This window comes from Carassius auratus, unplaced genomic scaffold (genome assembly GCF_003368295.1).
Source record: "Carassius auratus strain Wakin unplaced genomic scaffold, ASM336829v1 scaf_tig00214714_1_2670353, whole genome shotgun sequence".
Lineage (NCBI taxonomy): Eukaryota > Metazoa > Chordata > Actinopteri > Cypriniformes > Cyprinidae > Carassius > Carassius auratus.
In genome coordinates this window covers 757,778-781,336 of record NW_020527778.1, presented here as the reverse complement: position 1 = coordinate 781,336, position 23,559 = coordinate 757,778, and the positions used below count along the sequence as shown (strand labels likewise).

At 39.8% G+C, this 23,559-nt stretch overlaps 2 protein-coding genes across 7 annotated transcripts; one reads left to right on the top strand and one right to left on the bottom strand.

Annotated features, from left to right (window-relative positions):
* Nucleotides 1-1,109: 1,109 nt before the first annotated feature.
* LOC113092661 (pleckstrin homology domain-containing family A member 4-like) lies at nt 1,110-22,772 on the bottom strand. Of its 4 annotated transcripts, XM_026258352.1 has the most exons (21): nt 22,221-22,772; nt 22,048-22,080; nt 19,021-19,232; nt 10,466-10,538; nt 10,291-10,386; nt 9,693-9,765; nt 9,425-9,525; nt 9,229-9,347; nt 8,941-9,150; nt 8,269-8,497; nt 8,110-8,178; nt 7,610-7,678; nt 7,061-7,195; nt 6,837-6,974; nt 5,769-5,867; nt 5,511-5,619; nt 5,374-5,429; nt 3,876-4,307; nt 3,466-3,581; nt 3,000-3,091; nt 1,110-2,734 (listed from the first exon to the last, which is right to left on the bottom strand). In XM_026258352.1, exons 3-21 carry the CDS (start codon nt 19,059-19,061, stop codon nt 1,839-1,841), a joined length of 3,153 nt encoding a protein of 1,050 aa, XP_026114137.1. In that variant the 5' UTR covers nt 19,062-19,232; nt 22,048-22,080; nt 22,221-22,772; the 3' UTR covers nt 1,110-1,838. The 4 variants fall into 4 exon arrangements, with proteins under 4 accessions (XP_026114137.1, XP_026114139.1, XP_026114138.1 ...); XM_026258354.1 differs by lacking the exons at nt 22,048-22,080; nt 22,221-22,772 and having other exon boundaries at nt 7,061-7,141; nt 19,021-19,226; XM_026258353.1 differs by lacking the exons at nt 19,021-19,232; nt 22,048-22,080; nt 22,221-22,772 and adding an exon at nt 17,182-17,475.
* Nucleotides 10,579-20,809, top strand: LOC113092684 (pentraxin fusion protein-like). 3 transcript variants are annotated; one of them, XM_026258395.1, is made up of 3 exons: nt 10,579-10,597; nt 19,919-19,988; nt 20,081-20,809. In XM_026258395.1, exons 2-3 carry the CDS (start codon nt 19,931-19,933, stop codon nt 20,695-20,697), a joined length of 675 nt encoding a protein of 224 aa, XP_026114180.1. In that variant the 5' UTR covers nt 10,579-10,597; nt 19,919-19,930; the 3' UTR covers nt 20,698-20,809. The 3 variants fall into 3 exon arrangements, with proteins under 3 accessions (XP_026114180.1, XP_026114179.1, XP_026114181.1); XM_026258394.1 differs by lacking the exon at nt 10,579-10,597 and adding an exon at nt 19,663-19,768; XM_026258396.1 differs by lacking the exon at nt 10,579-10,597 and adding an exon at nt 19,790-19,808.
* Nucleotides 22,773-23,559: the final 787 nt, after the last annotated feature.

Genomic DNA, 23,559 nt, shown 5'->3' with positions numbered 1-23,559 from the left:
TGGAGCAGCCTGACTCTTTCTGAGCAGGAGTGGATGGAGAGCGTCTCAGTGAGCTGTGAGGACACACGGAGCGGTCAGCCTGTGCTCACTGGACACGTGACGAGACAGCAGTGTTCAGAGTAGATCTGCTGCTCTTCTCACTCGTGTCTCACACCGAGACTAACAGCACATGAGCTTCAGCTTCAGTCGCTCTCAGCTGCATCTGCTCTGCTTTGTGTGCTTCACACAAGCCTACATGTGCGACTTTATTACAATTCAGTCTTTAAATAAAATAATTGTTCATTCGTTTCCCTTTTTGTTTCATTTTAGTTTCTGGCCATTCATTGAATCGGGTCTAGCTCATTAAAAAAATTAAAAATAAAAACAAGTCAGTGGACCATGAAAACACCTGCATTTACACAATCATAAGTTTCACAGTTTGACTCTATAAATTGAGTTTGACTAATAGAGAGAAGAGGCTTGTAATGTCATCTAATAATTTATATAAATGTGTAAATACTAATGTGCTGTGTACAACAATTTGTACAAGTGCGTATAATGTGTAGTCTTGTGGATAATAAATAAACAAGAAAATAAATAAAACAAGTCTGTTCCTAGTGAACATATTCTAAAGTGATCCGAGTGATCCGAGTCACTGAGATTCAAAATCTCAGATCAGAAATGTCACTTTAATCACAGCTAATTTATTTGATATCTGTTTATAATCACCCGCAAGGAGATTCAGGAGATTTGAAGATTTTTCTTGTGTTTCTTACACATGGCTTCAGTAAGTAATGTAGCGCACAAGTCGTGTGGACTACTATTATAATGTTATTTTTAGGATACTTTCTTCAGTTCTGGGCCATGACAGGCATAACCAATGGCCTTTTTTATGGAAAAGGAGCAGTTTGAACATTCCACTAAACGTATTTTGTGTTCTACAGAAGAAAGTAAATCATATGGATTAACATAAGGTTGAGTAAAGGATGACGAAACTTTCATTTGTGAATTGTGAGCCAACGTTTACTATTCATTTCATATATTATATCCAGATCAGAGTTTTATATTTACATGTTAGCATAGTGTGTCTCTGGGTTTCCTGTTGTTAAATACAATAATGAAATAATCTGTAGGATCAAAACATGAGATGGTTTAATTGGAAAACAACAAAGACAGCATCACATAACACTGCAATGAAAGTACAAAGTTATTTTAATAAATCACTTCTAATATATTATTATGACTTTTGCCATGCTGAACATTTTCCTGGATCATCAACCTTTATTTTTTTCTGGACCAAAATGTTATCTAACTGATAACCTTAAAATCTGTCTGTTTATAGTCTAACTAGGATGTTGATCCAGGAGCATTGTCTGACTTGGCAAAATCACAGAAAGCCATTAATAAGCCACAGATGTGTTTATCAATTGTCAAACACATAACAAAGCTAATGCACATGTAGAAATGTAAGGAATATTCCTTAAGTCAATTAATAACCTTAAGAGTTTGTATGCAGATATTATATTAGTAGTCAAATAAACTTAATATGCATGTAAAAAAATGATGATTTCTTCTCTTGACAGTTGTTTAATGACACAAAATAACCCATTCTCAACTAAAACTGCAGTTTGACATGAAAATATAGTTTTCTTCATCCCTAATTAAACAGGATCTCCACACACAGACATGAGCATGATATTATTGTATTCCATTAAGGAGTGAAGCTTTTATGAAATTTTATTTCGTAGATTAATACTTAAACTTACCATTTATTATCTATTCAATTCAGATATTCACCGTCTTCTGTCTTTGTGTCTTATTGCCTCATTCACTCACACTTTCTGCAGCCGCTCTCTAGTCTACAGGCTGGTGCTGAGCATGGTTATCCGTGGACGGCAGTCCTGGACATTGTGATTTATTACTGAGCTTTTCTTTAAGGAGCTGTAAACTTTCAACTTTTTCCCTCTATTGCACGAAACATCACTTCCTGGTTGACTTTTCTCTGTATTTTTTGTTCTGTACTCCCTCTTGACCTCAGTGTGAGTCGGTCCAGACTCGTTTACAGTGAGGTTTGATGGCTGTGTTTCATCTCCACTGGTTTGATTCTTCTGGTTCTCTTCTGATCTTGGTGGGCTAAACTGGATTTCCTCATAAACGTAAGGCTCTGGTTTGGATTGGTCAGACTTGGGCTTCAATTGATTGTCAGAGGTTGTGATTGGTTGAGTGTCTGACGATTGATTGGGGATTTCTTGTATGCCATAAGCTTGGCAAAGACGTGCCATTGTTTTGGGACTTTGGCTCCGCCCACAGTCTCCTCCCACCGGTTTATCAGGCATTTGATTGGGTCCCTGTTCTGGTTGTTGATTCTCCACTGGAAGGAGAGATTCTTGAGGTTTTGCATCATGAACACAGACAGGAACTAACTCACACTGTCGGTTATTTGACGGAAAACACTCAGATTTAACGTTAGTGGAGACTGAATATTTTTGTCTGTTCTTTTTATGAGATTTGTGCATTTGATTGTTTCCCTGATGTCCTTTAAACACCGTAAGAGTTGAAATATGATTGATGGAGTGGCTTTCTATGACGATGATGTCATTGCGAGATGACTGTTGTGATTTTTTGTCCTTGCATTCATTGTGCACTTTTGCATCAACACATTGTGACATTATTGGGTTGGCCGACTCATTCCTGTGGCTTTTATATCTGCATCCATCACTGCTGTGACCATTACTCAAGTTTACAACAGCAGAATCTGGAAGAGAAGAGAAACATACATGACAGGATTGTATTATTAAACAATTGCTTGTGCGCTGAGGTGAAATCCTTTGCTTTGCAAGTTGTGATGCAGGTGATACTAAAGATGCCGAAATGACTTCAAGTAGTACTTGAAATATTAAAAAGGCTGTTTGAGTATTATTTAGATTTTTCTTTGAGCGTTTTGTTGTATTATTAATATTAATTGTTCCTGATAATTCCATCCGAATGTTCAGAATATTCAGCAAATGCATGTACTGTACCTGCTGTGTACTTCTGGACGTCTGTCTCTTTGTCACTGGCTGTAATGAGTTTCAAGGGATGAATATCGTCTATGAAGTGCCCTCTGGTGGAACTGAAAGAAGAGAATGAACCGTGTTCAGAAGAATGTACTGTAGTCTCAACAAGGGAGAAACTGAGACTTTACAACAGTAGAATAAATAAGTTATTCATCTATGATAACAAAACTCAGACTGAATTAAAATGTGGTGTTAAAGACGTGCACAAACAAATAACATGCATGACCTAAAGTGCACAGAGAAATTAAAGATTGAGTACAACTTTGAAACCATGCAGGATATTTGAATTCATGCAAATATATAATTTTAACCATGCATAGGGTATTTGTATTCATGCATATATATATATATATATATTATTTTGGTCAATTTAACTTTTTTATGCAGTATATTGACTGAATTGACACACTGATTGTGTAAATGTCCATACCTCGTGCTTCTGTCTCTTTTATCCGTGTGTCTGGGTTTAGTTTGGTGTTTCTGAGAGCTCACAGCAGCATCGCAGTCAGACTCAGAGTTTGTAAGGCACAAGGCTCCAGGCTCGAGCTGTAACATGCATTCATGCACACATGCACATAATCATCCATATTTATATTGATTGCAATCTGGGTCATTTTGTTTGAGATTTAACAATGTTTCCCAGCAGGCTCTGGGTTTTGGTACCTTGCGGTATTCATTTTTAAAGATTCAAATTCTGATGTTAATTTTTTGTGAAACATAAACTGTTTTCTATTTGTATATATTTAAAAATGTAATTTACTCATTTAAAGCAAAGCTGAATTTTCAGCATCATTACTTTTCTGATCCTTCAGAAATCAGTCTAAATGAGCTAAATCTCACCTCTTGCTGATGGTTTGTCCAGGTCTTTCTGTCAGCCAGTGCCTTCTCTCTGGCTCTGCAGTTGTGATTTTGTGCTGGTTTCTTTTGTTGCATCTCTTCCGGTCCGTCGGCCCAGTGTAAGTGTCTGTTTTTGTCGGCTGTCTCATGCAGAGTTGTGCTGGGTTTCTTCGTCGTGCTCCTCTGGCTGCTCCTCAGTCCTGACTGCAGTGTGATTTGTTGGGACGGCTCAGAATAGGGGTCGTCCACAAAAATGCGCTCTGCGATTAGTGATGTCGGAAGTGTTGATGTCACAACACGTGTCAGACGCAGCGGTTCATGTGAGGCTTCAGGTTCGGTGCTCGTTCTGCTGTCGGCAGGACTCTCACGGGTCCATTTCTTATAACTCTGGTGGATCTTCATGTAGTCCTGCTGCTCTGCTTCAGTCACAAACTCCTTTTACATGAGAGAAAAGAAAGGTATCATCTTTACATCAAACTTTTAAAATGCCAAGGACCCAGTGTCAGTTTTTCCCAGTGTAAAAGTTTTCTGTTTTAATTTAATTGCAATTTAGTTTTTGTTTTTCTGAGCAAAACATTAATATAATTTTCCCCTGGTTTACACTAAAATTGTATTCAGTGTAACAATCTTGTCAGGCATATTTACAACAAAAATCAATTTTTGACATATTAAAAGACTAATTAATTTCAAACCAAATACTAATTAGTTATATGTTTTAAATTTGCCTCTGTCCTAGGTTTTGCCCATTGGTTATTAAGAATTTTTTACTCATTTAAAACACAATACAATTCAGTATGCTTCCTTATTCTTGTTTTATATTTGTTTTAATATGTAAGTCAGAATAAGCATGATGTTTGAATTTTTACAAAAATATAGTGAATGACAATGTAACATTATTTAAACCAAAGTTTGACATTTTATTCTCCAAAAACTTATTTGCAACCATTGAAGGTGCTTTCTATGGACATGAAATTACTTTTTTAAATTTCTTTTGATGGAGATCTTAGCGTCTTTGACCCATTTTTTTCAGTGCAATAGAATGCAAATTTACTTGTATAAAATTTTAGCACATTTTCTTTGTTTCTTTAGCTAAAATGCTCATAGTTTTCTGCTGTATTTTTCAAAATATGAATGTTTTCTTATTTACTGTATGTATATTTATACTCAAAACATTAGTGTAAAATAGGGTTGTCAAATGATTAATCACATCCAGAATAAAAGTTCACACAGTATATGTGTGTGTGTGTGTTTATATATAAATATTAAATATACACAGTAGACTCACATACTCTTATTATAAACACAAACTTTTATTTTGGAATATGATTAATCGTTTGACAGCACTAGTGTAACATTTTTCAGGCTTATCGGGTCTGTGCTGATCCAATTCAGTATCTTTATTAAAACAATTTTAATTAAAAAAATAAAATTTTATCACATTATTTTTTTTATTAAGAATTGGTGATTTGAGGCAACGTCATTGTTAAGTGCATCTCATTACCATGTTGAGGCCTCCTAACTCGCCCTCACAGTAGGAAACAGGTTTTGGCTGAGGAACTGGAGGATGGAATGAGAGGACTATTTAGGTATGCATCCTAAAATTAATGCACTTTGACACAGACTGATACATTTACTCACCACACTGCCTCTGTAGACCCAGTAAGGCCATAAAGCGGTTCTTGTTCACCCTCAAACCGCACAAGATATCCTCCATCATCCAGAGCTGCCTCTGTGCCTGAATCTGCTCCTGTTATAGAGTTTGGATTTAATTCTTCAAGTAGTCATTTAGCAGATGCATTTATCCAGAGTGACTTTGAACAACCTTAAAACATGTGATTACTGGTCCATATCTTTAACCACTAAGCAGAGCATCACTTAAGAGTTTGTGTGCATTACCTGTGGTGATCCAAAGTGAAGGATGTGTTGGAGGTGAGAATGGAAAACAGACAGCTCACTCTCCATCCTTTCATAATCACTCCACAATTTGTCCATCTCCTGAAGAAAATAGGCATTTGCTTTAGTAGCTCTGATTCATACATTAATAGCATGCATGAAATGATGCATATACAGATATCGGCCGATTTATGGTCAATTTAAAAGCATGATCATTGGCTGTAAAATGCAGATATAACAAACCGGAAGTTTAACTGCGTAAAAACACTTAATTGTATAATGTCTGTTGAATAAATTAACATTAATTTCTCTAAGATAATTAAATAATTGCCAAAACAAAATTAAATATGTACAAAATATACACAGGGCTTTACGATAAGCACAAAATAGTGCTGCATGAATTGAGGAGAAAGACCTAATTGTGATTTTTCTGAAATTTAAAATACAGTTAAAAATGGCTTGTTTGTAGTTCTGTAACATTTTGTGATGATTAATCAATATTGCTGTAAAATAATAATAATAATAATAATAATAATAATAATATAATAATTAGTAGGAGTAGTGCTGAATAAAAATATAAAAATCACTAAATAAAAATAAAATAAAAAATAATATATATATATATATATATATATATATATAGAGAGAGAGAGAGAGAGAGAGAGAGAGTAATATTTCATCATTAAGATAATAAAAAAAGAAAAAGTAATTTAATAAAATTTTACAATTTTATTTTAAACTTACAACCCTAATATTTATGGCTGTCTTAATTTCATCTTTTCAAATGTTAAACCATCAAGCTTTATTTTGATAAAACCTGCAGGGAGCCCTTAAAGCATTTCTTGTTGATAAGCGCTGCTCATTACAAGTTTGGGAAGATGTTTGGCTCATGTTGCGTTCCCAAATGCATGTTAAAGTGACTCAAGCTTGTGACTCATGAGCTGCTTGCGTGTAAATGAACACAGTGCTGTGGTTCACTCTAAAACACACAGCCTTTGCAATTTATCTCACTAAGTCGTATTGCTATCTTAATCGTGCAACCCTAGCACACACATACACACAGTACTGTACCGATGACAAATCACATATTCTGGCTCTGAGTGTAACCAGCTCCTCCTGAAGCAAAGCCTTCCGGGATACTTCCTGCTCTCCAGGAAGTCTGTCTTCCATCCCCAGCCATTTGATTTCTAAAGCATACTCAATGCTTTTCTAAAGAAAAGGAGAGAGCAGGCAGGAATGCTTGTGAGGTGTTTTATATGCAAGCTTTCAGTGTATGATCTGTTTGTGTGACGAACCTTATCTGCCTGTAACTGAGCCAGCTGCATAGAGACAGACAGCAGCAGTTTATCACAACCACACAGACGAGTGAGGACCACCTGAACGACAGGAAGACAAGCTCTAGGATCTGGATCAGGGGTATTACAGTTAAACTATTCAAATGAATAAAATGAAAAAACAGAAACAAATGTATTTTATTTCTGTTTGTAGCTTCGACATTTCTCATTTTTGTTTATTTCGTTTAAGTTGAAGTACCAAAATTTGTTCAACTAAAACTTAGTTTTTTTTTTAACCAAAAATGACAAAAACAACAAAATTACTAAAACTTTTTTTATATAAATAAAAATACTAAATATTAATAAAAACTGTAGTAGTATATTAATAGGATACTAAACTAACAATAGGCTGGATTTGTGAAAATGTTCTTCAGAAAAAGGTGCATTTCTTACGAAAACATACCTCCTCTTATAACCTCCATCTTGATTATTTCAAGCCCCAAAGATGTAAAAAAAATATATTCTTAACTTTATTATGAATTCTCACAAACACACACATAGTGCACTCACATCTGTATCATTTTCCAGATCTCTGATTGGTTGTATTTCTCTCTCCATGATGTTGTCTGATTTACCTGCCTGGAGCAACATAAAGTAGTTAATAATGGTGTAAAATTAGTGTAGAAACTATTTTCACACCTTGACATTTTTAAGTTAAATGAAATATTATTTTCTTGTAAAACACTCCATTAATCTTTTCTTGAAAATGCAATTTCAGTGACTTATACATCATTTTCTAAATGACATTTGTATGCTGAAAAAATGGCATTAAAAAAATCTAATAAACTGCAGTATGTGCCTACTTGTGGCTTTACTGTAACTTTTTAGAGCAATATGTAAAATGACGAGACCACATGATAGTGTTACAAAATTGTCTTTTCAAACTGATCCGTTTTGCAGAAACTAAACAGATGTCCAATCAAAAATGAGGAATTTTGTATTTACTGTATTGCATGGAAAATTTACTTTGAAACACTGATAATATTATTATTTTTACAGATTTGTCTTACCTTGCACATTGGCGTGTGTTCTGCTGTTTGGTAGTTGGAACAGTAGCACACAGAACATGGAAACTCGGACTGAAACACAGACAGACAGTTAAGTTAAAGAAAGTGTGTATTTTTGCACAGTATCAGCACTTTTGCATACAGTATATACCTAATTCCCACCTTGTCGAGCAGATGTCCCCTTTCTGTGTAGATGCAGGGTGACATTGGAGCACTCGAGCAGTTATCCATGTGCCAACCATCCGCTCTGCCCATATTACTATGGCACGGTGACCCATGATGCTCTCTGGGAAATGGAGGCTGTTTAAAGACTGCTTTCGGATGAAGGAAGCAAAAAGGTTCCTCATCTGCGTTCAGAAAACTCTGAGACCGCTCAGTAGCTTCAGGTGCGCTGACAGAGAGAAAGAGAGCTAAGCTTAATGCATTGTGGATTGTTTTGTGAATCTGTCACAATGGGTTGCAACTTGCAGGTATTTGCAAAGAGGCTGTTATTGAAGAACACGATGGCACCACTGATAATGGACCAAGTGGAAAAGCCTTGTTATTTATAGAAAGAGATTACATAGAAAGGGTTCTCATCTGGTTTAACACTAACTAGTTTACAACAATTAAATTGTATAGAGAGTTCTTAAGAGGGCAGTAACAACAACAACAACAACAGATGACTATTAGATGGTAATCCAAAGCTAAATTATGCTGTTTTGGCACAAGAGACCACGATTGACCTTGACTAACTTCAATTTAAATGCTACCAAATGTGTAAGACATGAGTATAAAAAGGCTATGAAGACTCTTTCAGTTCATCATCATTCTGAAGCATCTCAGATCATTTACATTGGTATGCTCTCATGTCTTCCTCTCAGCTCTGGTGTCTTCATTTTAATTCCCATCATGTCTTGATCCATTAGATTCGGTTCTGTCTGTACCCTGCTCAGTTTTGTTGTGGTCTGGGCGTTTCGTTGAGGAAACATGGCCGTGTGCTGGAGCTCCATGGTTTCAGCGTTATCGCCCATCTGAGTGAAGTCCTGAAAACTTGCACAGCGTCTAAAGAAGAAGAGATATTAAAGTAAATAGCAGATTCCATACAAGTGGAGTGATTTTAGACCGAGAGCTCAGGTTCACCTGTTGATGATGTCATCAGCCTCCATGCTTGCCGATTGGCTGAGAGCCCTGACCCAACCCAACATGTCCTCCTGGGTTTCAGCGCTCATGATGTACGGCCGCATCCCCTCATGAACCACCTACACGCACAGGTGTACAATGAGACCATATGAACATTTAGATTCATGCGGCTCCTCCAAAAGACGTTCACTCCCACCTTGAATGCATATTTCCGGTTCCTGCACTCTCTAGGGGAGCAGTAGAGGATCCTGTAGCTGGGAAGAGGAATACTGCCCAAAACAGAGTCCTCACGGCTGTCTGGAGACACAGATTTAAAGAGGGGTTTCAGGGAATAAGACTTAAATACCTAAAGAGAAAAATTATAATTTAATTATTTTTTAAATGAAAAAAAAGATTGCACTTTAAAACATCTAATTCAAGTCAAATACATAGATAAGACAATCACATAGATTTTTTTTTTTTACCTTTGTAATAATAGAGACAGTAATTGGAGAGAACAAACCATCTTCTTTTCCACAATTTCAGTCCAGTGCTGTCCTACAGAAAAAGACAGTTATGATCAGATATTTTTTTTTAAATGCAGTTATGTTTTTAGAAAGACCATGTTTACAATATATATATCTATATATATATATAATTGTAAAAAACTTATTGTGGGGCTTAAAGTAAAAGAAAAAGCTACGTGGAAATGTAAATCTCTTAAAATAGATATTTTTTTTTTTGTTTTAAAAATAAATGATATTGGCCAAAATATATAATTATAGTATTTATATGCTATTATAGTATTTAATTATATTTTTAAATTTTTATATTTATATAGAACTTTGATAATTTCAGTTTTATTTGATTAATTTTAGTACTTTAGAACTTATTCATTTAAAAAGAAAATGGAATAATGATTTTTCATATATGAAACCAATAAACAAACATTACAGCTGAAAAAAAGTTAAAAAAGATATAAAATGAAGTAAAAAAGATATAAAATGTAAAATATTTCTTATTATCAGGTGATGCTGTCATAGACACACACAGAGATGGTCAGTATTGTGCTCTAATCGTTACCCTCTTGTACAGCCATCCTCTGATCACCACAGGACAGTTGGGGTCTCTCTTCGCTGCTTGACATCTCTTTCCAAACGCCTGCACTTTTTCATGACACTGGACGTATATAATCACACAGTCAGTGTGTTTGAAATATGTAGTCGTGTGTGTTTGTCCATATGTGTATGTGATTCACCTTGTCTCTTATCGGCAGAAAGGACACTGTGGCGCTGCTGGAGGCCTGACTGACCCTGTCCTGATCCTCCATCCTATACAGACAACAGCAATGGATCCAGAATGAAGCATCAATAACCATCAAGCTGCTCAGGTTAGCTGACTTTGCTATTTTATAATCAAAGGACACATTGAGTTTTGATTCATTGAGATGCTGTCAGTCGATCACTGGCTCAATATCAGATTTAGGAAGACTTGCCCACATTGCAGGGCTTCTGGGATGCACTCCAGTTATCCATTTAGATTTGCTTATACATGCTGTATTTTCCATATTTACTAACTCTGTTGGTAATGCAGAACTGTCCATTACAATTGTTTTTAACTGTCAGAAATAAAACAAATCTGTATAGTTTCTTGAAATATCTATTTAAAAGTAGTTTGTTTAAGTTGTTTTGTGATTTCTCAAGCTGCTCATTGGAGGTTATAAAGCACGTTTGTCTTTAAAACTGTTTTGGAAAGTCCTGTAAAAATAAATTTGATATTGCTTAAATGGCTAAATGTTTCTCATATGGGTGGATATTTTACAGAAAATATTTATATTGTTTATTTTGGCTTTATTATAATTTTACAAATATATTACAAGCCTATTTTTTAATTAAAGATGTATTTATATTTTTTATCTTTATAAATAAGAAATAAATGTGTATTTATGTTTATGTAATATTTTTCTCAAAAAGAAGGTTGCCAGCAAGTCACTCTTTGCAAGAGAATGCAATGCTAAAAAGTCCTGACATCATTTTAGATACAGCAGAGAATCAGCATCATCAGACGGTCTTCCAAATGTGGGAAAGGTCAATTTTAAAAGGTCACATTTTCCTGCAGGAATAGGATGACACTCTGGTATATGTGTGAAACAGGAGGTTGGTTGTACCCCTTTAACTTGGTGATCAGTCATGTTTTCATCTTGCCGTTTGACTTTCTCCATGTCTGTTTGAAGTTCTTTAAGTTGAGTGCTTAGCTTGTCAACCTGAGTTATGCAATGACTACATTCAGTGGAGAACTGCTCATGATCCTTTTGTGTAGCTCTTATGTTACTCTGAAGTTCGACCTAAAGTTGCTCCACCATGAAATGGACTTCAGACATCAAGGCAGACTCCATTTTTTGTAGCTCATGTGACAAATTCACTGACCTTGGTACCGAAGGGGCCAAAGGGTGAGTACATCGCTGCTGGAGAAGGCCACGCTGCTGTTCTGCCCACATAAAGTTAATGGAAGGGATTTCAACCTTCAGAGGAAGATTGCTTCAAATCTTCCCTATTTGTTCTTTCAGCTGGCAAGACAATGGGGAAGCGAGCCTTAGGAAAAGGTCGCTACGGAGACCACATCCTACCCGTAGGGAGGTGACATGTGGATATACTGATATGGACTGACCTAGGGGGCAGTACTACATATGGAAGGGGTCTCTGAGGCAGGTCCTACCTTTGAGGCTGCCAGAAGAGACTGACAGAACGGGTCTGTCAAGGGAAGACACGGGTTTGCCAAGAGGGAAACCGTACCGTGGAAGAATACACATATGGGATTCCCTGTAGGGAACCAAGCCATATGAACACCTAGCCCAGTACAGGGGCTGACCGGAACTCCGGGCATGCTAATGCTAGTACTGGGCCTGGCGACAGACTGCTCCACCAAGTCTGACTGCCGAGGGTGCTGGAGGATGCTCGACCAGGGTACGCCAACCGGGGAACTCTACTGGGAGAAGAAAGGCGCTCACATCCCCGTGTTAGGGGGAATGGCGCAGCAAGCTTGACACAGAGCCAGCCCTTCCCGTCAATTACCTGTTACCCAACACACGGGAAGAAACTGGCTTTATACGGAGGTTGTAAAACCTCGCAAAGGTGTTAGGTGTCGCCCAGCCCGCAGCTCGACAGATATCTGCCAGAGAGGCGCCGTGCGCCAGCGCATAGGAGGAGGCAACACTCCATGTGGACTGGGCCCTCACCCCCAGGGGGCACGGCTTGCCTTGGGAATGGTAAGCCAAGGCGATGGCATCCACTATCCAGTGGGCCAACCTCTGCTTAGAGACAGCCTTCCCCTTCTGCTGACCTCCAAGCAGACCAGAAGCTGCTCAGATGTTCTAAAGCTCTGGGTGCGGTCCACGTATATGCGAAGCGCTCTTACGGGACACAGCGACGCCAAGGCTGGATCTTCCTCCTCCAGGGGCAGCGCTTGCAGGTTCACCACCTGGTCTCGGGAAGGGAGTGGTGGGAACCTTGGGCACGTATCCAGGCCGGGGTCTCAGGACAACGTGAGAGTAGGCCGGCCCGAACACAAGGCACTCTTCACTTACCGAAAATGCTTGGAGGTCCCCGACCCTCTTGATGGAAGTGAGCGCGATCAGGAGCGCTGTCTTGAGAGACAGGAACTTAAGCTCGACTGAATCCAGCGGCTCAAAGGGACCCCTCTGAAGTCCCGCCAGGACAATAGAGAGGTCCCAGGAGGGAATCATGGGTGTCCTAGGAGGATGTAATCTTCTGGCACCCCTCAGGAACCTAACGATCAGGTCATGCCTCCCCAGGGACCAGCCGTCTACTGCATCGTGATGGGCTGCAATGGCAGCCACATACACCTTCAGGGTGTCCAACCTTTCTTGCAGTGGTGCAGCAATGGGGAGTCGTGTCGGAAGGCCCAAAAGCATTGCGTCCTGAGTCATCACAGCCACACTCCCAGTGTTCCCGGAGGAACTGGCCAGAGATGCGTGGAGAGGCGTTGCGTCTCCGAACCGGGACCTCTTGGCCGCTGGCGAAAGGGGGCGTCCTGGGTGAGAGTGAGGAGGCGGCGTCGCTCATTGTCAACCCGCGAGCTTTGCAACTCGGAGGAAAGGGAATTTGCTCTTTTATTGAAAAAGTGGGTGCCACTGGCCGTTCGACGGAGGAACAGAACGAAACATAAACTGAAGATTCTCCACCCGGCCCTCCTCTGGGGGAGGAGTGGTGCTGTCTTCGCCAGCTCCTGAAGAGCAGTTCCCCACATCTCCGAGTTGCCCGTGTCAGGGCCGCTTAGTCGACTTCCTTGAGGACTTTGCAGCCGGGAGTGACACGGGGCTCGACACGCTGGCCTCGAAGAACTCTCAGTACGGGCCAGAGCTGGTGTGGAGGACGCAGGGGGGCGCCCACGGCGACGAGCAGGCTGAGGCACTGCCCGTGACGGAGTGGTGGCAACCGGAGGAACACGTCGGGGCAAGATGTGTTGGATGGCCTCAGTCTGCTTTTGCACCGCCGAGAACTGCTGCTCAAAGTCCTCGACAGCGTCGCCGAACAGGCCTGCCTGGGAGATGGGAGCATCGAGAAAGCGGGCTTTGTCCATGTGCCTCATCTCAGCCAGGTTCAGAGGGACCGCACCGTGACCTTCGTCGCCTGTAAGGCGAAGTCAGTCGCCGTGCGCAGCTCCTGCATCAACCCCGGGTCGGTACCACCCTCGTGCATTGCTTTGAGCGCCTTGGCTTGGTGTACCTGCAGGATAGTCATGGCAAACAGGGCGGAGGCAGCTTGGCCCCACAGCACTGTAAGCCTTGGCAGCGAGTGTGGCCGACAGCTTAAAGGCCTTGGACTGGAGACGCGAATGATTCCTCCAAGTGGCTGCGTTTTGTGGGCACAAGTGCACCGCAACCGCTCTCTCCAGCTGGGGAACATCCACGTACCCCCTGGCTGCCCCGCCATCGAAGGTGGTGAGGATGGAAGAGGGAGACGAGCGGCTTCTGGCCGTGAAAGGGGCTGTCCACGACTTCGTCACCTCTTCATGCACCTCCGGGAAGAAAGGCACCGGAGCAGAACGAGGTTGTCAGCCTCGTCCCGCGCCGAGAAACCAATCATCCAGCCGCGAGGGCTCGGGACTGGGCGGTGTGGTCACCGTGGGGCGTGGCCCAGCGGAGAAGCTCTCACTGTAACCCACAGATCTCCCAGAGCGCCAGCCGGCGGTTCTCTGCTCGAGCCAGAGAAACCGGGATGGGTGGCAACAGAGGGGTCTGCTGCACTCCCCTTGAGGAGTGAGAGACGCGATCGCAGTGCTGCCATGTTCATACGCCCACAGTAGACGCATGAGTCATCCACGAGCGCAGCCTCAGCGTGTTGGATGCCCAGACACTGCAGACATCGCTCATGACTGTCAAACGAAGAAAGGAAACGACCGCATCCAGAAAGACACGGACGAAACGGCATCTTGAAAAAGACACGAATCGTCCATGATTTGCTCTTTTAGGAACTGTCTCTTTTAGCCGAAGCGCCCAGGGGAATCGCCGTTTCACAGGGACACCGCTGTACCGCGCCGTCACACCGACCAGGAACAGCTCCTCAAAACAAAGATGAAGTGGCTTTGTAGTTACTGCTCTCATCAACTACTCAGATCCGAAGCAAAAATCTAATGAGTGGATGCACCTGTCGCCCTATTTATACCCGTTGGCACGGGGAGTGGCTCAGCTATGTTAATCCACTAGCCATTTTTCATTGGCGTTTTCTCTTAAATTCAGAGATGATTGGCCTCCCAAGTGAGACCCCATATGTCGTTCGACATAACTCGTAGTGACTGACAGATAGGGAACCAGGTAGGCAATGCTATGACACTGAGGAAGATGGTGTAGTTTCAGTGGATGTGGATGTGCAAAATTGCATAGGTTCTGGCTAAAATGAAGCAGTTCCACCTGGAGGGGTGGTGGCTAAGTGCACCTGAGATCTGGGATGAGGACTGCTGAACTGAGTTGGGATGAAGTGAGAGGTGGAGGAACTGGTCTAGGTTGCACAGTTGGCCAGACTGGAGTTGCTATGTCTGGGGTGGTTCAATTTCCACAGAGGTTGATGGTGAACGAGGGAAAGTGGCCATGGTTTTGTTTGTCAATGTTGTGTGAATAATCAGTAAATGAGATGAGAGACTTCGAATGACATGTCTGTTTTTTTTGTGGTGGTGGGGTGGGGGCGGTATACAATAAAACAAAACAAAAAAATACAATGGACAGAGTACGATTTTCACATTGCAAAGACAAGATACCAGCATAACTAAATGAACTGAGTAGCACCCTTGTCGCCGTTTCCCGACACATGAATAAAGTAAACAAGATCGGCAGATCCGAGGCATTCTCTCCATGAATTGCAGGGAAAAGTTCCTTGGGAGGTAGCAGGTTCTCTGGAGTAGCAAAACCCAATAGAATGGCAGTCTTGTGAGTTCCTTCAGCAGTTCGTAACTCTCTCTGAAGTCGGTGGATCTACAATCTCCACACTCACCCTGACCAAATAGAGCATGAGTCTCACTCCTGCCGATCAACTCCTCAGGTGAGACTTGCATCCTTTGTGTGCCAGCCAGACACACTTCTGCTTTTCTTAATCAGTCGCCTTAACATTCTTTTAGATGTTAAGTCATATTTGACCACAGTTGCTCAATAAGTTTTGTGAAATGTGCATCATCTCACAGTCTGTAGCATGTGTTCTCTAGCTGCTGTAGTGTGTACACAGACCTCATGCATTCTCTCTCTTCTCTGAAAACTGCTGCCAACTCTGTATGCTGATTGTTGACAAAGTACATTCCATTTTTTATTCATGTCATTCCTCTATACCCACTGACATTCTTTGTTCATGACTGATGCAAACTAGAGTTTTACATTTATATAAAATGTGAGTGGAGTGTTTTAAGTAAGTTGCTGAGATGTTTTGAGTGGTTGTGTTCTGAGTGTGTTGTTATGCTGTTGCTGAGATGTTTTGAGTGGTTGTGTTCTGAGTGTGTTGTTATGTGGTTGCTGGGGTGTTCTGAGTGATTGTGAGTGTGTTGCTACTAGGGGTGTGCCATATTATATCATTTATAATAATTCTGATATAAACTGTTATATGATAAAATATGATAAATATGATAAAAAGTGTCATATTGCAATATCAATGACATAGCAACGCGGGTGACTTATGGTGCATTTATGCTCCCTAGCGCAAACAACAACAACACCACAAACCCAATAGGTGTGTTCGACTTGAAGCAGCACTGCGCAGACTGATCAATGTAAGACATAGCGAGAGCAGTTCTATCGCAAATTTGAGCGCAAACTCTTAGTGCCAAAAATAGAGGAGGCGTCTATCTTTAGCAAAGCAGCACAGAGAGCCGCTTCTGAAATGTGCCGCAGCATGGCTGCCAGCTGGTGTAAAAACTAGAGTGGCCACGATCATCTCCAGTGGCCGCGTCAGAGCCATAATGCGCCGCAGACACATCCAATGTAAATAAGATCCAAGACAGTCTTGCAGTATTTTAATGTCATACCGATCGGTCTGCTTTAAGTCGAACACACAGCTGCTGCCACCTTATGACACTAGATTTACACATCAGATTAGATAGTCTGTCATCGATGACTGAAGCTCATTGGAAAAGGATGGAAAATGCCTGCCAGCTGCAATCACCAATAAAATGTTGTTCCATGTTTTTTTTCTATATTGTCATAATATCACATATTCTTGAAATATTGTGATATGATTTTGAGGCTATATCACCCACCCCTAGTTCCTATGCTGATGTTGGTGTGTTCTGAGTATTGAGTGTGTGTGTGTGTGTGTGTGTGTGTGTGTGTAACAAACTATAAGTATGAGCAATAAGCTTCTCTAATTTAAAACTCTCATGCAAATAACAAAGTAATCACAAGTAAGTCACAACATGTGGTGTTAGTTCAGAAGCTCACTACATGCAAGTTTCAAACTCTGCAGATTAAGTACTAACCAAACTTGAGGATTTCAGTAAAGTGCTCCAGATGTGATCAATCTCCTTGCAAACTAAATAGAAGAGCTTAAAAGGTGCTGCAAGAGTCTATCTTCATACTATTCTGGGTGCTGCTATCCCATAACTTGGAGTGACACACAACAGCTGTTTTGCTCTGACCATTGGATGGGTTCATAGAGTACGTGAATGAGAGAGAGTAGAATTAGGAGAATGAATGATCACAGTTGCTGTTGGGCAGTACAGCTGCTCTACAGAAACCCTGGCAGCTGGGATTGCAAGAAATTCAAGATAAGGCAACAATGTTTCAGGCATTATGGGAGGCATTACAGTAATTTGTCAAATGTACGTAACTGATAAAAAGAAGAAATATAAATAGATAAATAATATATTATAAAAGGTGATATTTACTCTGTGAAATTATATGCATTGTAATGTTGAATGTAATATTTTACAATAAAATGTGTTGTATTAGTGAACCTAATATAAATTTTCATCATTTTACAATGTCGGGTAACTTATTTATAAAACGAACAGATTTTTACTGTAGCATTTATGTTGAAATTTTTAAGATAATATGTACATTGAAGAAAGGGACAGCAAGAGCATTGAGTATTTGATGTGTAGGAGTGTGTGTGAGTGTGTGAGAAATGGTTGCATAATGTCTGCTGAAACAAAGCATGAACTGTTAGAGGCCTTACAAACACAACAACTTATTGAGCAGTTCTCACAGGCGTTCTGGATGACCACAATATTTTCACTTTTGTCTGAAGATAACAGTTCTTTAGAAAGGTTGTGGTAATGATTATTATTGCGGATTTCATCATTTCGTAACCATTGGCCAGATCACAAAACATATTTTTAAGAATAAACTCAAGTATGAAGTTAAGAATATTTTGTATTTTCAAGTCTGTATCTTAAAAAACTTCTAAATACAAACAATGTCTGGGGCGTTTGAGAGTGTGTTCCTATACTGTTGCAAAAATACTTTTATTCATACGAACTTCTTAAGATTTGTGAATCCGACACTAGATGCAGTGTGATCTCTTTTCCAGCGTAGAACAAATAATAAAAATAAAAATAAAGTCAATAAAAGTTTGTTTGATGCTGAATATACAGTTACATTATGTGGAGAGAGAAGAAGAGGATAGTACTGTTGCTTTATTGTGTTTTGTCTGGATGAGTGATGATAACAGATGAGGTTGCAACAGATATTATATTTCACAATTTCTGTCGTTACTCAAATAATTTTCAAATCCAGACAGTCTGTACTTTTTTTTTAAAGGCATCACTTATGCACCTCAAAAACACATTAAAACAGTAAAAGGTATTACAATATAAAATAACTCTTTTCTATTTGAATATATATTTTAAAATGCAGTCGATTCCTGTAATGCAAAGCTTAAGTGTTACATGATCCTTCAGTTTCTGATTGGCTGTAACATTTCTAATCCTTATAAGTATTGAAAACATTGTGGTGCTAAATATCTTTCATTTTTTTGAATTCTTTGAATAAAAAGTTCAAAAGAACAGCATTTATTTGAATAGAAATCTTTTGTAACATACTGTCAATGTCATTTGAAATTTAAATGTCTTTACTGTCACATGTGAACATTGTTGAAAAAAAAAAAACTGACCCCAAACCTCTGAGACTGCAAACAGCTGAATAAATTAAATACTGATATAATGTGCTTTGTTAAATAAGACTGTTCTCATTAACAGTGTTCAAAAAAGTAAAGCGGTTAAAGCAGAACATGAGCATACCCCCAACTACTAACCCCAACAAAACTACACAAAGAAACCTAATATCATGAAAGAAAAGAATAAACTGATTTCTTTTACCTGGTCTGTTTTCTGAACCCAACAGCAACTTCCAGCTCCATGGTGCTTTCACAGCATCTCTCCTTCTGAGAGACAAACGCTCAACACAGACACACAGTCACTGCGGAGGCTCAATCCCTCTTTCATCCCTTTAACACTGAATCCTCTGTTTCCCCGCTTCACTCTCTCTTTTTATGCTTCTGATGTCTGTAAAGTGGCATTTAGTTTCACGTCTGATGGTAGGAAAGAAAAATTACAAACCAAGTCTCTAATTACCCAACTAATTCTCCTGAACAGCAATGGAGAGCTTATCTAAAGTTTGATGCCTCCTTTTTTCTAAGAAAAAAGTAAAAGGTTTTTTTTTTTTTTTTGCCCAATAAACATTTGTCTCCTCTAGTTTCATAAGAGATGTCAAAAATGTCTTTAAATCAAACTATGAAAGAGTGAATGAAAAGAATTTAATTTTTTTTTCATAAAACACATAAAACATGACCTGATTAGTATAATGAGTAATGCATTTTATAGAATAAATATACATGCTTATTCTCTCATTAAATTAATCTATAAAAGCAATGTGACTGCAGGACACGTCATCTTCCTTCTACAGGTTAAACAGGTAAAAAAAAAAAAGGTTTTCTAACAAAAAGAGGATCTTAATCTGGGCTCAACCCATTCAGCTTATAAATACCCAAGACACTCCTTGTCATGACCATCTAGGAGAAACACAGCCGATCTGAAGTGATCTTTATGATAACACTGATTAAACATTGTATGTATTATTGAAGATTTTGTGCCTTTGTCTTTAAATAGTAATTTAACAATTAAAAGAAATAAACTGTTTTTCAAAACAATTTTCAAAGCAGTCAAGTTTTTGTTTGCTTAAAGGACTAAGTGATTTTCTTTTGCACTTTTTCCTCAGACCTGCAGTAAGATGTTACCCGTGGTTTTATTCTTCTGTCTCTTCTGTCTGACACCAGTGGCTACTGAAGGTAACACGATTTACAGTAATAGATCAAATGAAGATTATTGCAAGCAGGATTTCACTTGTCTATTGTAAATGTCTGTTGGTTTTTTCTTGCAGTGGGTCTCGGTGGTAAAGTGCTTCTGTTTCCAACCGAGACCGACTCCAGTTATGTTAAACTCACTCCTGAAAAGCAACTGAGTCTTTCAGCATTTACTCTGTGCATGCGTGTCGCAACAGAGCTCCCGGGCCAGAGAGAGATCATTCTGTTCGCCTACCGCACACAGAACTATGACGAGCTCAACGTGTGGAGAGAGAAAGACGGCCGCTTGTCCTTCTACCTCAGTGGGAGTGGAGCGCTTTTCTACCTGCCTCCTCTCTCCACCTTCCAGACCCACGTGTGCATCACCTGGGAATCTGCGACTGGTCTTTCTGCCTTCTGGGTGGATGGACATCGCAGCTCATACCAGCTGTATAAGAAAGGTCACTCAGTTCAACCTGGTGGCACCGTCCTGCTCGGTCAAGACCCTGATAACTACCTGGATGCCTTTGATAAGAATCAGAGCTTTGTAGGAGAAATTACAGATGTGCACATGTGGGATTATGTTCTCTCTGGCAGTCAGATTAGAGCAGTTTATGCAAACCAGGAACCGTATGTGCCGAAGGGAAATGTGTTCAACTGGAACACCATCAAATATGAGATTAAAGGAGATGTACTAGTGGTCAAAGATAACTGATTCTGATCAGGTGTAATGTCACACATTTGTGTCAACCTCTGTAACCTGTTCATTTGTTTTAATGATTTACAAAGCTGTAAAAGCTAACAAATAAATTGTTTCCTCAGCATTATATCTGCAGTGTTTGTGCATAATTTAAAATAATAATAATGATTTATATTTTTCCACAATGTTTAATTAACAAAAAAGAAGTGTGAACTGTAAATCACATAAATTTTCTCCATAGAGGAAATTATTTATAAGTGCCTGTAATGACTGATCTACTATGAGAGTAATGCTATCAAGTCCATCTCCCGACACTTCTGAACGACTTACATGAAGTATGTAAGATCATATGTATGTGTATGTATATCTTGTCAAAAACCAATGGCGAGATCACCAAACATTTTTAATAAATAAAACATTTTTTTTTATGAAATATAAACATTTAAGAATATGTATAAAGTTATATAGTTAAATATATATAAATATATGTATTCCCAAAAATATTTCTATATATTCTAATCTTTTTTCCTTATGGGGATTATATATGTGACCTGCGCTGGCAAACTGAGTCACAGTGAGCAATTTTTCAAAAATGAGTTATTTGCAGTTTCATATTTTCCATTTAAAGTTAAAATTACGTATGCTTTTTTTTAAATCAGACCAAAAATTACACCTGTTTGATGTTGATAAAATAAACACAGTCAATTAAAAAAAAAAAGAAGTTAAAGTTTTCTGAAGGTTCCAAAGCAAAAAACACCTGCAATGTTGCATCTTTTCCTCCACTTCCTTTTTTTAATATTAAAGTTTACCCTATTATGGTTAATGAAAGGTTCATATTTTGGTTTTGGGAGTCCCCAACAACAGGTTGACATGAATGCAAGCTCAAAAAACACTTTTATTGTCTTGAAATATGCAGCATGTCAATAACATAACGCCCATCACCATTACTTAGCCCACAGCTCGGTCAGTGGTGAACACCTAAACAGCCATGGTATGTGTGTAAGCCCAGTGCAGAAACTTATTGATAAAGCACTACAGTAGTACACTAATGTATTGCTTTATTCTTTATCAGAACTTCAAGTAATAACAATGACAAACATTCACTATTCATCGACACATTTCTAGACAAGTGCGAGCGAACAGATATTGCTGTTAGCCAGTTAAGCACCGTTCACACTGTCAGTGAGTGACACAGCGATTTTGTCACAGTGGTTTTAGACAGAGACCTACAAGTTGCGCAAAGCAAAAGCAATACACACAACTAAATAATTATTTTGCATGCTACAGTACAGAGTACATGACAGCAACAGTTTTTAAAAGAATAACTCCACTTTCAGAATTAAAATTTCCTGATAATTTACTCACCCCAATTCATCCAAGATGTTCATGTCTCCCTTTCTTCAGTCGCAAAGAATTTATCAGTGAATATAGCGAAATTCAGTCATAAAATTATAATTATAATTAATATTTGGCTGAAATGTTGTAAGAACATGTAAGAGGAAAATGTGTTTAAAGAGAACAGAAAATGATATCAATACCTGTTGTTGATTAGTTTCAGCATTGATGTTCTACAATGTTGACATTGTGACGGTGGGTATAAGGATAGTCTGGAAGCAGATGTGAGATTAACAGTTTAATGAGATGAGATGAATATAAATACACAAACAAACAATGATGCTGAGACGACGACACTCCGTGGTGGTGGTGAGGAGGTGAGGAATCCTGATGGTGGTGGAGAGAAGGTGAGTAATCCGAATGATGATGGCGTGTAGGCAGCAGGAGAGGATGGCATAGGAACTGTGGGGAATGGAGCCGAAGGTAAGTGTCCATAGCTGAGTGAACGTACGGAGAGTGGATGAGGTTCTGGGGAAAACACAGACCTCCAACGCATACAACACTAAAGCTAGACGAACAGGGAAACCACATCAAACATGTAACAACCATCTCACAAACACAAGACGTATATATAGTGGATGAGTAAAGAGTGGCAGCTGTAGCTAATGACAATTAACGGAGATGCCCACAAGCTAATCAGTGCAGACGCGAAACACACAGATTCCACCACAAAGTGCAAACACCCAAAGATCACGGTTTACCAACCGTGACAGTACCCCCCTCTAAGAACTCCTCCTGGAGTTCCCAGAAGGGCCTACCTGCTGATTGTAGTCATCAATAAGGGAGTGATCCAATATGTCCCTAGCAGGTACCCAACTTCTCTCCTCCGGACCGTAACCTGTAATCCCCAGGCCCCAGTCCACCAGATACTGGAATCCTCGTCCCCTCCGTCTCGAGTCCAGAATTCGATTAACCGAATATGTCAGTTCCCCATCTACAAGACGCGGCGGCGGGGGAACCGGAGTAGGCGGATTAATACGTGCATAAAACATGGGTTTAATTTTGGACACATGAAATGCGAGGTGTATCCTCTTGTATGCAGGAGGTAGTTTGAGGCGGACTGTCACCGGACTAATGATTTTGGTGATAGTGAACGGGCCGATAAATTTGGGAGCTAATTTATTAGAAATGGATCGCAATGGAATGTTACTGGTAGAAAGCCATACTTTTTGACCCACGATGTTGACGGGAGGCTTTGACCGGTGGCGATCGGCCTTGGCCTTAGTGCGCTCCCTCACCCGGAGCAGAGTCTCATGGGCTCTGGTCCAGGTGCGGTGACACCTCTGGACAAACGCGTGAGCGGAGGGGACCGCGACTTCAGATTCCAGACTGGGAAACGCTGGTGGCTGGTACCCTACACTACACTGAAATGGAGAGAGGCCCATAGCTGACACTGGCAACGAATTGTGGGCGTACTCCACCATAGAGAGTTGTTGACTCCAGGAAGAAGGATTCTTGGAGACCAAACATCTCAACGTCCTC